This window comes from Musca vetustissima, unplaced genomic scaffold (genome assembly GCF_032173495.1).
Source record: "Musca vetustissima isolate MV318-11 ecotype Yass unplaced genomic scaffold, APGP_CSIRO_Mvet_v1 utg31085, whole genome shotgun sequence".
Taxonomy (NCBI): Eukaryota; Metazoa; Arthropoda; class Insecta; order Diptera; family Muscidae; genus Musca; species Musca vetustissima.
In genome coordinates, this window is record NW_026874748.1 from 117,525 (window position 1) to 131,076 (window position 13,552).

The 13,552-nt window shown below is 38.2% G+C and overlaps 1 protein-coding gene across 1 annotated transcript; it reads left to right on the plus strand.

Annotated features, from left to right (window-relative positions):
- The first annotated feature begins 478 nt into the window (after window positions 1-478).
- LOC133336391 (microtubule-associated protein futsch) lies at window positions 479-12,396 on the plus strand. The gene is made up of 4 exons (XM_061544690.1): window positions 479-609; window positions 3,166-10,168; window positions 10,243-10,401; window positions 12,048-12,396. Exons 1-4 carry the CDS (start codon window positions 494-496, stop codon window positions 12,363-12,365), a joined length of 7,596 nt encoding a protein of 2,531 aa, XP_061400674.1. The 5' UTR covers window positions 479-493; the 3' UTR covers window positions 12,366-12,396.
- Window positions 12,397-13,552: the final 1,156 nt, after the last annotated feature.

The following is a 13,552-nucleotide window of genomic DNA, read 5'->3' on the forward strand; positions in this document are numbered from 1 at the left end:
CCTTGCCGCCGTCAAACATTCTATTGTAGCTCGGTTCTCTGGTCGCGTTGAGAAAATTTTCTCAATTCCAAAATTGCATACATTTTCCATTAAAAATATACAATAAAAATTCTGTGAAAATGCCCAATAACCGAAAATAGGCAGTGTATATTCGTTTGCAATTTGAAATAACAAAAATATAAACACGAAACGCGGGAAATATGACGAGAAGAAATTACGTTCGCTGTGGGAACAATCGTTTTTTGCAAATGAAGAAAAATTTCATTGGGAAGTGGTGGTTTTGTGTGTAATTGTTTTTTCTTCTCGCTTCTCGATTTCTTTTGACGTGTTCTTAGAGCCAACGGCACAAACAGAAAGCAAATATATATTTTGCTGCAGTTTTCTTATGGAAAAGCTAACAACTTTATGGTTAACTAAACAGAACATTATTTTGACAATTTGTGTGTACGCGATATCGGAATAGAAAGTAAAGTTCAACATATTTGCCATCAACATGGTGGTCTCAAAAGACTCCAAGCGTAAGCGTAAGGAGTCATCGCCGCCGCCACCAACACCACAACAACAACAGTCGTCTACTGCTATAGAGTCATCACCAGAAATGCCCAAAAGGTATGAATATTTTGTCTATATATTCGTATACGTGTGTATGGGTGTGCGCGCTTTATTTTATCTTTTTTGTTTTCTTTTTTATTTTTATTGTAATTTATTCTATTTATTTTCCTCGATAATTTTTTGCTCTTTTTTTCTCATTAAACGTTGTGTGTATATTTTAATTGTTTGAGAAGAGGTGATTGTGCCATGCAACAGAACACAACAAAATTAAGGAGGGTGGCGTGTTGAACAAGTCCATGTATGTTTTTTTTGGGGAACCTAATGGGATCATATGTAAAAAAGTATTTTCAAAATATTAAGTACAAAAATCATTACATACATTCAAACGGTAAACTGTACATTTGTAAAACAAACAAAATCTTTTAATTTCGAAAGTTGCATTATTTGTTTAAATGTTAATAAATGAAAATTGCAACGCATTATGTTACGTGTGGAACTAGATATCAGTTAATATTTAATTAACTTAAACCACAAATTATATACATATGTATGTTGCACTTAATATACATATGTATATAACATATGATAAAATGTTAGCTGAATAATTGAATTGAAATAATTGAAAATTATACATGGTATTTTTAAAATTGTTTATAGGAGTTTTTAGATATTTGAACAGATGCAGACTGGCTTTTGGTACATGCCGACATTGGGGGCACTTACCCTATATTAATATTCAAAAACGGTGGTATAAATATTTTACCAAAGGTAGGTCTTTTTGCATTGATGTTCTCACTCCCACTTGCAACTGCACTGTAAAGAAAAACGGACAGGATCTATAGGGTATTCAAAAATAGGTGGACCTACACGGAGAATTATTTCCTAGAAGATACCTTAATTGCAGCCAACATTTTACCAAATTGCCGCATAACAATACGGGGCGGTTCGGAAACTTCTTAGCCAGCCTATCCATGAAAGAGAATAGGTAGTTTTTCAAAAATATTTTTATTTTTCAATATAATCTTCTGAAACTTCAATACACTTAGTCCAATGCTTTTCTATCAATTATATTAAAATAGCTTTCCTCGAGGTCTTCAAAATAGTGGTTTGCAACTGTAATTGCATCTTCATTTGAGTAAAACGCTTACCAGCAAGGAACAAGTAAACGTCACTGGGAGCTAAATAAGGAGAATAAGATGTGTGGTCAAGCAACTTGTACTTTAATTCGTTGATTTTGTCTTGATGAAAAAAATATGTGTTGTAATCCAAAAGCTTTCAAGAGTACTCTGAATTTATTTCTTTACCCTTTTGCAGATAGTCAATCAAGAAAATACCTTTGAAGTCTCAAAAAACCGATGCTTAAAATCCATTTTATTTCGCTTTAAAAGTTCCAAACAAGCTTGAGACATGTTCATTCTTAAGCCTTTTTGATCGACTGTTAATAAATGTGGCACCCATCTAGCAGAAAGCTTTTTCATCTGTTGTTCTTCATGGAAAATTAAATCGACTCGATAATTTGATATGTCCATGATATTAGTATTTTCACGCACTTTTATTCGTCGATCATTTCAAACCATATCATGCACTTTCGCTACAATTTCTGATGTTGTTGCTGTTTTTGAGCGTCCACTACGTGGTTCACGTTCAATGCTTGTACGATCTCGTTTAAATTCAGCAACCCAATTTTTTACTGTTGCATATGAAGGAGCACTTTCACCTAAGAAGTTTCCAAACTGCCCTCGTAATTGGGGGAGCCTATGTGGATGCTGCTTCCAAAATGGGTCCATATAGGGCTATGTACCTTTAGGTATATATATATATATATACCTAGAAAAATTAGAATATTTAACAAACATTCAACACAGTAACTAAAAAATAATAAAAGTACTGTACGTTATATACTCGGCATATAATTTTTAAATTACAGCCATTTTAATGGGAAATAATATAAGAATGTGGTATATTGTTGTGCCTTCTTTTATATATTATAACATCATGATGAACAAGTATAATACTCAAAAATTATAAATTAATAACAAAATATTTAAGTTCTAAAATTAAACATTAATTAAAAAATCAAGAAAATTAAAAAAACGATCTAAAGAGATTTACTTATCCCTAGTGCCATGTTTGTGTAGAAAACCTTACCATGATTCACAACAAAAATAATTGAAATTATTAATGAATTGGTCTTACAATTGCAACATAAACAATTAGAACAAAATTGCCAATTTCAAAATATGTCCAAATAATTAATTAAATATTATTAAAAATTTACAATACCCATTTCTTTTTTTAATGTTAAAAGTAAAATCTTAAGTAATTCATTTCAATTGTATTGGCTTCACTACATTTTTTTCATACTCGAAAAAACAAAAGCGGTAATGTTAACACAAATGCAAAACTATATATGGGTTATATTTAATTTATCACCTCTGCTGAATTCATTACCATGTACACCCCCACCTATGTATGTAAATACCGATTTAACAAATTGTAAATATTACAAATACGAATAAATAGCTGAACGATATTTTAACGCACAAAACAAAAATGAATTTGTAAATTAACCAGCTCTTAATCAAATATGCATATTTTTTCTCTTTTAAACAGGACAAAAGTTCAAGCTCAACGAAAATTTGCCCAAGGACAGAGTGCTCCCCAATCATCGTATAGTGCAATTATTGCTGCATCATCATCCTCTAATACTGGACCAAGTACATCGTCGGAGAGTCGTGAACCACCAACCGAAATATTGCCAAATAAGCGACCAAAAACTGAGGATTTCTTAACATTTCTATGTTTTCGAGGATCTTCAGCATTGCCGCCTCATTTGGATTTCCTGAACCAAGGTAAATCGAAAGAACCAGAAAGACCAACAAAGAAGCCTGTCAAAGCTACAAATAAAAAGAAAGGGAAAAAGGGGAGACCCCAAAAGAGTGGCAAAACAAAAACCGAAGAAAACAAAAAGGATGAAATCGAAGTAGGACCTTCGGCAAGTTCAAATAATCCTAACAGCAAGGAAGAATCCATTAAGAGAATTCAAGATGATGACAGTTCCAAATTACGCGATAAAAATAAAACAGACATTGATGTTGCTGAAGATGATGATGAAGACGAGGAAGAGCTTCCTTCATTCCCAGTACGAAAACGAGCCGAAGTTGTAGCAGATGGTAATCGACGTAGCAACCGTAACATCGACGACAAGTGCAATAATACTACAGACGCTGGAAAACGTAGATCAAACAGATCAACAAAGGGCTCAAAATTAATGATTGATCACCAATCAGATGATGAGGATGAAGAATACGTTTCTAATATCGACGACAATAGTAAAAACATACACTCTGATGGGAAAGATAGAAGATACCTTAAAACTCCCTCTCAAAGTGAGCGAAAGTCCGAATCTCCTTCAAAAGAAAGTGAAACAACGTCAAAATCTCGCAAGGGTCGGTCCTCAGCACCCCTAAAGAAAAAAGAGAACGAAGATAAAGATACGATAAAAACAGAAGCCAAAGAAAAAGTCCCAGTTAAGCGTCCAAGACAGAAGGAATCGCCAATTTTTATACCATCACCCGAACCATCCGGTCGCATGACTCGACAAAGAGCCTTTTTTGAACCTGTTAAAGTTCCGCCACGAGATGAAGACAATAAAGCTGAAGATGACAATGATCTCGAAACAAAGAATACGCCAAATGACAATCAACGGCCAGAAGTTATTGGAAACACATTCGACGAAGGGAAGACAAACAATGATGGTGATTTGTTAGAATCAACAGATCCGGAAAAAAATAAACCTCAAATAAATGTGTTTGATTTCTCGTCCGACGATGAACAGCCTTTAGCTAAAACCATTAAGCTGAAAAAGGCAGCTAGTGCAAAGGCAAGCCAGAAGAAAACAAATCAACGGTCTGTTAAAAAGACCTCAATGAAAAATCAGAACTCCGTGACAGAGGATAAAGATGACGTTGATAAATCTACGAATATCGATGTTGCGAAGATACAAGAAAATGCTGTTCCTACTGAAATGCCTGTCAGTGAGGAGAAATCGTCCGTGGATAAGATACCGACTAAGGGTAAAGGAAAACGTTCAAATTCTAATGCCAACATGAACGCAAACCTAAAGTCAGCAAAAGAAGTGGAGCTTGAAGAAGATGAAGGGAAATTGAATAACCAAGAAAAAAAGGAGAATGAAAAGGAATTGGCACCACCTTCACCAAAGAAAGCGCCGAGTGCACGCGTTGGACGCAAAAAAGCTAAAGCCGTTGATAACACAGAAAAAAACACTGTATCAGAGACCGTTTCTGTCGACGATAGTCCAACTCGCAGCCAAAGACCGTCACGTAAAACTAAGGAAGCAGCCACCATTTATATGGGCATAATAGGCCATCGCTTGCAATTGGCAGAAGATGAGGAGGACGACGTTTCGTTAAGTAGCTTTGATCGTCCAAATGTGAAGGAAATGGAAAAAATTGAAAATGAAATAAAACGCACTTCTGCTGAAAAACTAAATACTTCACCTACACCTAAAGATGTTAAGCATGATGACGAGTCGCCTCATCAAACGGCCACTTCGGTTGGATCTACAGATAAGCCAACAACAACAGGGCGAAGAGGCCGGCCACCGAAAAATGCAAAATCTGCGGGAGGTCCACAACCTCTTGCGAAACGGGAAATCGAAGGTATGCTCGTTAAGAAAGGTGTTATTGCCAAAATGACGCAGTCGACCGAGAACCTATGCGATGTAGTCAAAGACAATAAAACCGAGCCCAATTCAAAGGCTGATACCGAGGACGATGAGGACTTTTTGCTAAATGAAGAACTCAATGAAACCAAACGAAAATTGGAGAGAAGTTTCAGCGACTCCGATGACGAACCGTTGGCCATCAAAGCTCATGTAAAACCAAATGAAAAAGAAGGTTTAGAGAATTCTCAAAAATCTGCTAGTAATGCCCCCGACGCTTTGGTAATGCCACCTAGCAATGTACCATCTAATGTTATACCAAATGCTATAGCCCCAACTAGCACAGGCACACCACCCACAACTCTAACAGTTCTGTCGTTAACTAATGCAAAGCCTATTACAACTAACTGTAGCAATATCGCCACACCAGAAACACCTCCCGTCGGAAACATGAGTGGGGTGATTCCCATTGTTTCAAGCGCAGCAAATATCTCCGTATCAGTTGGAACTACAATAAATTCAGGTACAGTACCAACATCACCTCCACACGGGCCCGTTTCCAACAATACCTTTGCCATCCAATCACCAGCTCCATTAACTCACATCAGCACATCACAATCACCCTTTAAAGCTGTTGAAAAGAAATCTCCTGTACCTACATCGAAAATTTTGAATATACCGGCGACATATGGTATACCCTCGGCTTCCCCTACTGCCAACAGTGGTCTTAATTGTGGTTTGAATTCAAGTTTTGGGAAATCTCCAATGTATGTACCACAATCGCCGGCCCATTACCATTCCACAGCCCATACATCACAACAACAGCAGCAGCAACAACAGTCGACACCACCGCCACAACACGTTCGGCCGCAATTTCCCATACAGTCTCCAGTGAAGACATCACCATTAGTCGGACCTAATTCGTCAGTGGCAGGGCCACATATAACCACATCGTCAATGCCAATGCCTCCTCAAACGCCCTTGAAATATCAAACCCCACCCACCACATATCCTCCACCAATAGAGGCATACCCTTCACCTAAAATCAATCCTAATTTTTTAACGCCCAAATTCGATCGAAATACCCTGTCAAGGCCTGGAGGTCATCCACCGACAGGAAATAATAATAGTTTTCCTTCGCCTTCTCCAGTAAAGTACGACATGTCAGCATCGAGTAGTGGATTGCTAAAAAATTCATCACTCTCGGCACCCAACATTTCCATGAGTCCCAAAACCTTGCTGTCTAGCAATTCAAACTATTTAAGTAATAATATCGGTGCAACAACTTCAACGGCGGCAGCAGGAGGTGGTGGAGGCACAAGCAATGATCCCATGAAAGACGAAATCAGCAGTATACTTGCAGCCAATCTAATGCCTAGCAAAGAAGAATCCGGTAAAATTTTTGGAATTGCCAGTGTAAGCTTGGCTCAAAGTTCTGGTCCCGACAATACGAAATGTACTTTGGGCAAATGTGGATCTATTCATAAGCCTGTGCTGGGGCCAGTGGTGCCTACTGAAAGCTATATCGGAGATCAATTGTCCGGCAAGGAACGAAGAAAGGCCAAAGTTAATATGACGCACGAGCAAATACACAAGTGGCTAATTGAATGCTCTTCCAACCCCGACGAGATTCAAGATGATCTTGATGACGACTTCGATTCCGACCTAAGACCCAATAATTTTAGTACGACACCACCCCCCACGCGTGATGACAAAGAGAGCACATCATTTAGTTCTTCGTCGAAGGCTACCAGAGATTTGGGAAAAAGCGAAAGCGCTTGGTCAGCTAAGGGTCCATCACTGAAGGCAACGCCTGTTGTTGCTTCAAGTAGCAATGCCGCCAATAACCGCAAAGATGAACTTAAATTAATAGAGCCAACCAGTCCTCTCCAAGACGACGAAATTGACAAAAACTCACCACCACTTAACCAGCAATGTGATAAAATCGCTGTAAATAAATCATCACCAGCGCCTTGTAGTGTCGATGACAAAAATACACAGTCAGATAAGACGGATAAAAAAACAGAAAACGAAAAAGCTATGGGCAAAGAAGAAAAGACAGCTGCCTCGACAAAATCAATAACAAATGAAGCGAAACAGAATAAAGCGACCGAGAAGGGAAAATTAGCAATTGCGACAGCGGTAAACGATGAAACCACAACAGAGACCTCCCCTGTCGTTGCTCAAAAACAGCAAACCGGTCAAAAAACAGCATCCCAAAAAAGAGTTACTTCGTCACCGATACAGTCGACAACAGCATCCAGCAAGCCAGGTCGTAGAAAACATGTATCCGAGGATTCGGATGATAAACCCTTGTGCCCAAAACCCAAAGATGCAACTACCACCAATACAAACGTTGATATGGGGACTACAGTGGAAGCGGCAACTACACCATCTGCCAATTCAGCTAGCAACCGTACGCCCAAACGAACTCCAGTCTACCAACAAAAACAAACACCAAAACAGCAGCATTCCATTAGCAGTGATTCAAAAACTCCTACAACTTCCACTCATAAACGGGCCGGAAATTGCAATGCCGCTTTTTCTGCGGAAAATGAAAAGTCCATATACTCCTTCGATAAGGATGACGACGATGAAGCGGCGCCAGCCCCAGTTAAAACAGAAAAACCATCTACATATAGACGCCAAAATCGTCGTGAATCTAATATCGACACCACATCCGCAATAGCACAGCGTAGTCTTTCCACAAAACCGAAAAGAAATGCAGCAGCGGTGGCCGAAATTGCCAACAAAGAATTAGCGGGTGGTAACTCCCAAACCAGTTCAGTTTCATTAACTTTAAGTCCATCGGAGAAAAATAAACTCGTTAAGGTTAGTTTGGATGCGGATGGTAAGACGTCGGGTAAGACTGCTGGCGCGAAAGGAGGCAAAGGCGCAAAGAAAGCAGCCGAAGCTGCGAAAAAAATTGTGAATGACAACGATTCTGATTCCGGCGATGGTCATACATTCTACATCCCATTACAAGGTATAGCAAGTGGAGGTGATGGCGAGGGTGGAATTCAGGGCGTGGCAGTTAAACTGGGCCGTGAAGGACCGGACGGTCCGAACCAGAAAGTAATAATGCATGCTACCTTAGTGACTAAAGCCCAAATGAGGTCAAATACAAAACCCATACCAGAAACCATGAATGTTTCGGACATTGTTAAAAATTTGATGTCGGGCGATAAAAAGGGCAATCAAACAGCAGGGACGTCGACGGCTGCAGCGGCAGCAACTGCGACAGCCACATCCACACCAAACAGTCTAAAAAGTGTACCTATTGGTACTGTACAACCCCGCTTTAAAGGAGATTCTCTGGCTAGCCAAGCAGGACCATCAACTTCTACCGCAGGCGGTGGTGCTGGTGCCAGCTTGCAACGTGTCAATTCGAATTCTTCGTTATTCTCCGGTTCTGTGAAATCACGAAATGCCGCTGCCTCTAATGCAGCTATTGGTTCGGGTGGAGCGCATTCGACAAGTAAGAAGTTTAAAGACGATGCACCTATAAAAATGTCGAATAATACAGCATTCCCACGCCACGATGACCCCACACAAATGGTAGAAGCACCCATTTTCCGACCAACTGAAAAGGAATTTGCCGACCCCATCGAATTTATTGAACGAATTACACCCATTGCTGCACGCTTTGGAATTTGCAAAATTATACCGCCAGCATCATTCAAGCCTGAATGCCGAATCGCCGATGAAATGCGATTCACCGCCTACAATCAATACGTTCATAAGTTGTTGCATCGTTGGGGTCCCAGCGCAAAGGAATTGAGTGCAATTAAAAAGTACTTGGCTACCCAGAGCATTGTCATGAATCATCCACCCTGGATTGGTGGTATGGAAGTGGATTTGCCACGCCTTTATCACACCGTACAAGAACTCGGCGGCTTGAAAGAAGTAATTGAAAAGAAGAAGTGGGCTCGCGTTGCTGAGGAAATGTGTATACCGAAACTAGCTCAAGATCGTGTAACGAAATTGGACGACATATATTGTAAATACCTGCTGCCGTACGACACTCTGTCGCCGGCCGAACGTCAGAAGCTTTTCGATGAAGTCGAAGCTGATTGGGCAAAACGTGAAGCTCGTGCCCGGCGAAATGCCGATCGATTTGTGAATACAGAAAGTGTTTCGAATGAAGATGATGATGTGTCATCCGAGAACGATGAAGAAGAGTCCGAGGAAGAAGTCGACGGTGTCTCAATGGAGTGTATTGTCAAGGGAAGAAGTATGCCTTTAAGTCAATTTTATCGTATTGCCCGCAACACAATGGCCTTGTGGTTTAAGAATACCGAACCCACAGTGAACGAAGTGGAGGCGGAGTTTTGGCGACATGTGGCTGTGAGAGACAGCCACGTATGTGTACATTCCGGCTCCATTGATTCCTCCGGTTGGGGCTTTGGTTTTCCCAGTCCGGGACCCAAAGGAAAAGGATCAAATTATGCTCGTCATCCCTGGAATCTGAAAGTATTAACCAATAATCCGGGTTCAGTGTTGAGATCATTGGGTCCTGTAATGGGTGTAACAGTACCAACCTTACACGTTGGTATGCTGTTTTCCGCCTGCTGTTGGTATCGCGATCCACACGGTTTGTCGTGGATTGAATACCTTCACACTGGGGCATCTAAACTGTGGTACGGTATACCCGATGATCAAAGTGCCAATTTTAGAGCAGCTCTAACATCACTCATTCCCACGCACTGTCAAAACAAAACAATTTGGCTACCCTGTGATACTGTTATGGTACCTCCGCACATGCTCACCGATCGTGGTGTATCTTTGTGTCGTATCGAACAAAAACCTGGTGAATTTATAGTCGTTTTTCCACGCGCTTATACATCAAGTCTAGCGACAGGATATGTGGTCTCAGAAAGTGTTTACTTTGCAACCACATCCTGGTTAGATTTGGCTAAAGATGATTTTAGGGTAAGCAATCAGCAATATATCCCTTGTGTATTTTTCTTAATAGTTTCATTTTTTATTGTTATTATTATAAACAGGATATCCACGACAGTTGTGAACCCGCTATGTTTTCATTAGAGCAACTACTTTTCGCCTTGGGCTATGATCAGCGTGTTTCGCCTGATACTATGCAACAGATGTTACCTATGCTGCAAGAAGTCTACGAGAAAGAAGCAGCAGCACGGGAGCAACTAAAGGTAAGGCACAACAAAAAATCAATTGTTTGTGATTCGAAGATAGGGAATAACTGTCCACTTAATTTTAAATATGGTATAGAACGAACGTAATTTACCATCGTAATATTTTATGTTTATCGGACGGGACATAGACTCGATAAAGGGACGTCTGAGCCCTCAGTACGCCCCAAGGGTAAACTGAGCGCGGAGAAACCCCTGAAACCCCACCATCCACGAAAACTGAGGGTAAGGGACTGTAGTGACGATGAATGGTTGCTGGTCGACAGTTATCTGAAAGACCTTTTCCTAACCAACGAAGTTGATCGACGGAACCTACGATTTGGCCAGATCACAGATCTAATCCGGTTTGGAGTCCCGCAGGGTTCTGTGCTGGGCCCATTACTTTTTAATATGTTCATTAATGACATAATGGATTCTGTTACTGCTAATAATTGTTAGGGTGAAGGTGGCTATGTCGTTGTGGATGTCTCAGGTACACTATTGTTTGGAGGTTTTCGTCTGTAATTTGTGAAAGATCAGAAAGAGGTAAACTTTGAGCCTTCGTAAGTTTACCTCTTCCCCTTTTGCGTATTGTTTGTGCATTTGTCTCGTATTTGAAGAAGTGGGGGCCCGGTAGTACAAAATGAAAAAAATCGCTGTTGCAAACATAAATTTACTGTGAAAAAACATCATTCCGGGCCCCCCGGGCACCCCCCCCTGCGTACGTCCCTGGCGCTGGTACATATGAAATTTAATGTGTGTGGTTCTAGTATTGCTCTTGGGCTCGAGAGGGATATATAGTTTATTTTTATGTATGATTCCTTATGCTTCCTTTCCCCTCTACTTTTCTTAGCGAAAGTTAAGTAAAGTGCAGTGGATTGGGGTTCTTTTCTTTTTTTTTAATCTGTTATATTAGTTGTTTGCATTTTTTAATTTAATTTATTTAGTTTATTCTTTGTTTTGATTTTTTTGTTATATAAGTATATAACTTATTGGCCATGCTGGCTTTTTTATATTACATTGGATGAAATAAATGAAACCTCATACTTATTGTTAATGAGGGTATATACACTTTGATACGGTGAAAATGGCCTCATTGAAATATTGTTTTTTTAGACCCCATGTTTCTTTGGACCAAATCCGTTTCAAAAAAATTGGAGTCGATTTACTGCTGGGCACGATAACTCTCGAAAGCACCAACAGATTTCATTCAAACTTTGCACATCTTAATATTTCTTCCAAAATTCGTTTAAGTTCGATGTTTAAGATGAGACCCATTGGTCCATTCTTTCTGGTACCACCACCACAGAGGGTCAAAATTTTAAATATTTATAATACCAATATCAATGGAATGGAATGTCCTTTTTGAACCAAACTTTGCACAACCTATTATTTTTACCAAGCCTAGACTAAGGAGTCTGCAGGAGTCTGAACAGTGCTTGATTAGGAACAAGGGTGAATTTTTTATGGGATAAGGAAAACTCCAATTCCGTCTCAGCCAATAAAAAAGCCAACTTGTCATAGGCTGAGGGATGGCACTTTATCTGTCAGCAACATGTGCTGACCCCTTTTTATTTATTTTGTTTATATTCAACATTTAATTTTTAATTAATATACATAATAATAAATCTTAATGAAATCTGTATTCCTTTCTATTTTCTTTAAAGGCAACTGGTGTAACGTCAACCGAAAAAGTCACCAACGAAAAAAGTGGCAAAGGTAAAAAACAGCAACAGCCCCCCTATAAATCCATTGAAAGTGAATGTGATTTTTGCCGTGCAAATCTCTACATTTCAATGGTTCGAACCGATGAAGGCAATATTTATTGTCTGCAGCATGCACTGAAAAATCTCAACAATGGCAACATACAAGCCAAACAATGTAAACTCATATACGCCTACAACATCGATGATATTGAGGCACTTATCAAAAATCTTAAAGAACGAATACAGCAGAAGCGTGCAATTGGGAAAAAGCAAAAATAGTCTTGTAACAAACAACGATACTCCAATAAAAAGAAAAGGAAACATCCCATCACTAGAAAATGTTACAAGTAATCAGCTTTATATGATTTATTTCTATTTCGAAATAAAGTTAATCACATAGATTTCCTCAGAATATGTACATAAGTACCAACTACATACGATCACATGGAAATAAGTACGAATGCATATTGATATTGTATATAGAAAAACAACCCCCTACCTTTTGTATTGCTATGAATACAGTGGAACACAAAATACATGCATATACCTTTACATTTACACGTACAGATACACAAACCTAATCGAAGAAATAATGTATAATTTTGCAATGGTATGAAATAATACATTACAAATGCAATAATTTCATGCAAAACAATTAATGGAGTGTAATAAAATATTGAAAAGTAGGCATTTTAATTTCTTAATATTTTCTTTTTATACGATGAAATATAAATGTATTTTTTTTATTTTTGCTATAAATCGATTAACATTTTAATTTCTGAAAAAAAGTAAAAAGAAATAAATAATAGTAACGTAGTAGTTAAGCTTCTTTTTTAAACATACGATTAATGCAGCGTTTACATTTTCTATATTCAATGTTTAAAAAAATTTACATTGCATTAAGACAAATGAAAAACGAAAAAAATAAGAAAATAATCAACTATATTGATTTGTTAGATGATAAAAAACACTACAGATTTGTATTTATCCTTACAAGTATGTCATAATCATAATTAAGTTTCGTTTTTTCCGAAATCTAAAAATGGTACTTTAGTAATTTCCTTTTTTGCTTTAACATTCATTCCTACCAATTATAACAAAAAGTATTTTCCTGTGGGCCTGAATTCCTTAATATTTTTTTTAATTTTCTACGATTCAAAGATTTTATTTTCATTGAAAAATCTCCTTGTGTTTTACCAATTCTATTTTATTTCTAATACAAAATAATGAATGTTTTAGGTTGTTTTTTTTAGTTCATCCTGAAGTTATGTTCTCTCTGTCTTTTTTTATCTATATATATCGATGTATTATTATAGATTTGTAGATATTAACAAATGTGCAACAATAATAAAAATCAAAAAAGAAAAAAATATATTTAATATTGTTATATTCATGTATTAGGAATGGAAATATCTGTACTAAACTACTGACATTCAGGGGGCATCATTTTGTCAAAGGTAAACGAA

Coding starts and splice junctions, on each gene's coding strand:
- LOC133336391 (XM_061544690.1), top strand. CDS start 494: ATGGTGGTCTCAAAAGACTCCAAGCGTAAGCGTAAGGAGTCATCGCCG. Junction 10,169..10,242: donor TGGCTAAAGATGATTTTAGG/GTAAGCAATCAG, acceptor TATTATAAACAG/GATATCCACGACAGTTGTGA. Junction 10,402..12,047: donor CAGCACGGGAGCAACTAAAG/GTAAGGCACAAC, acceptor TTTTCTTTAAAG/GCAACTGGTGTAACGTCAAC.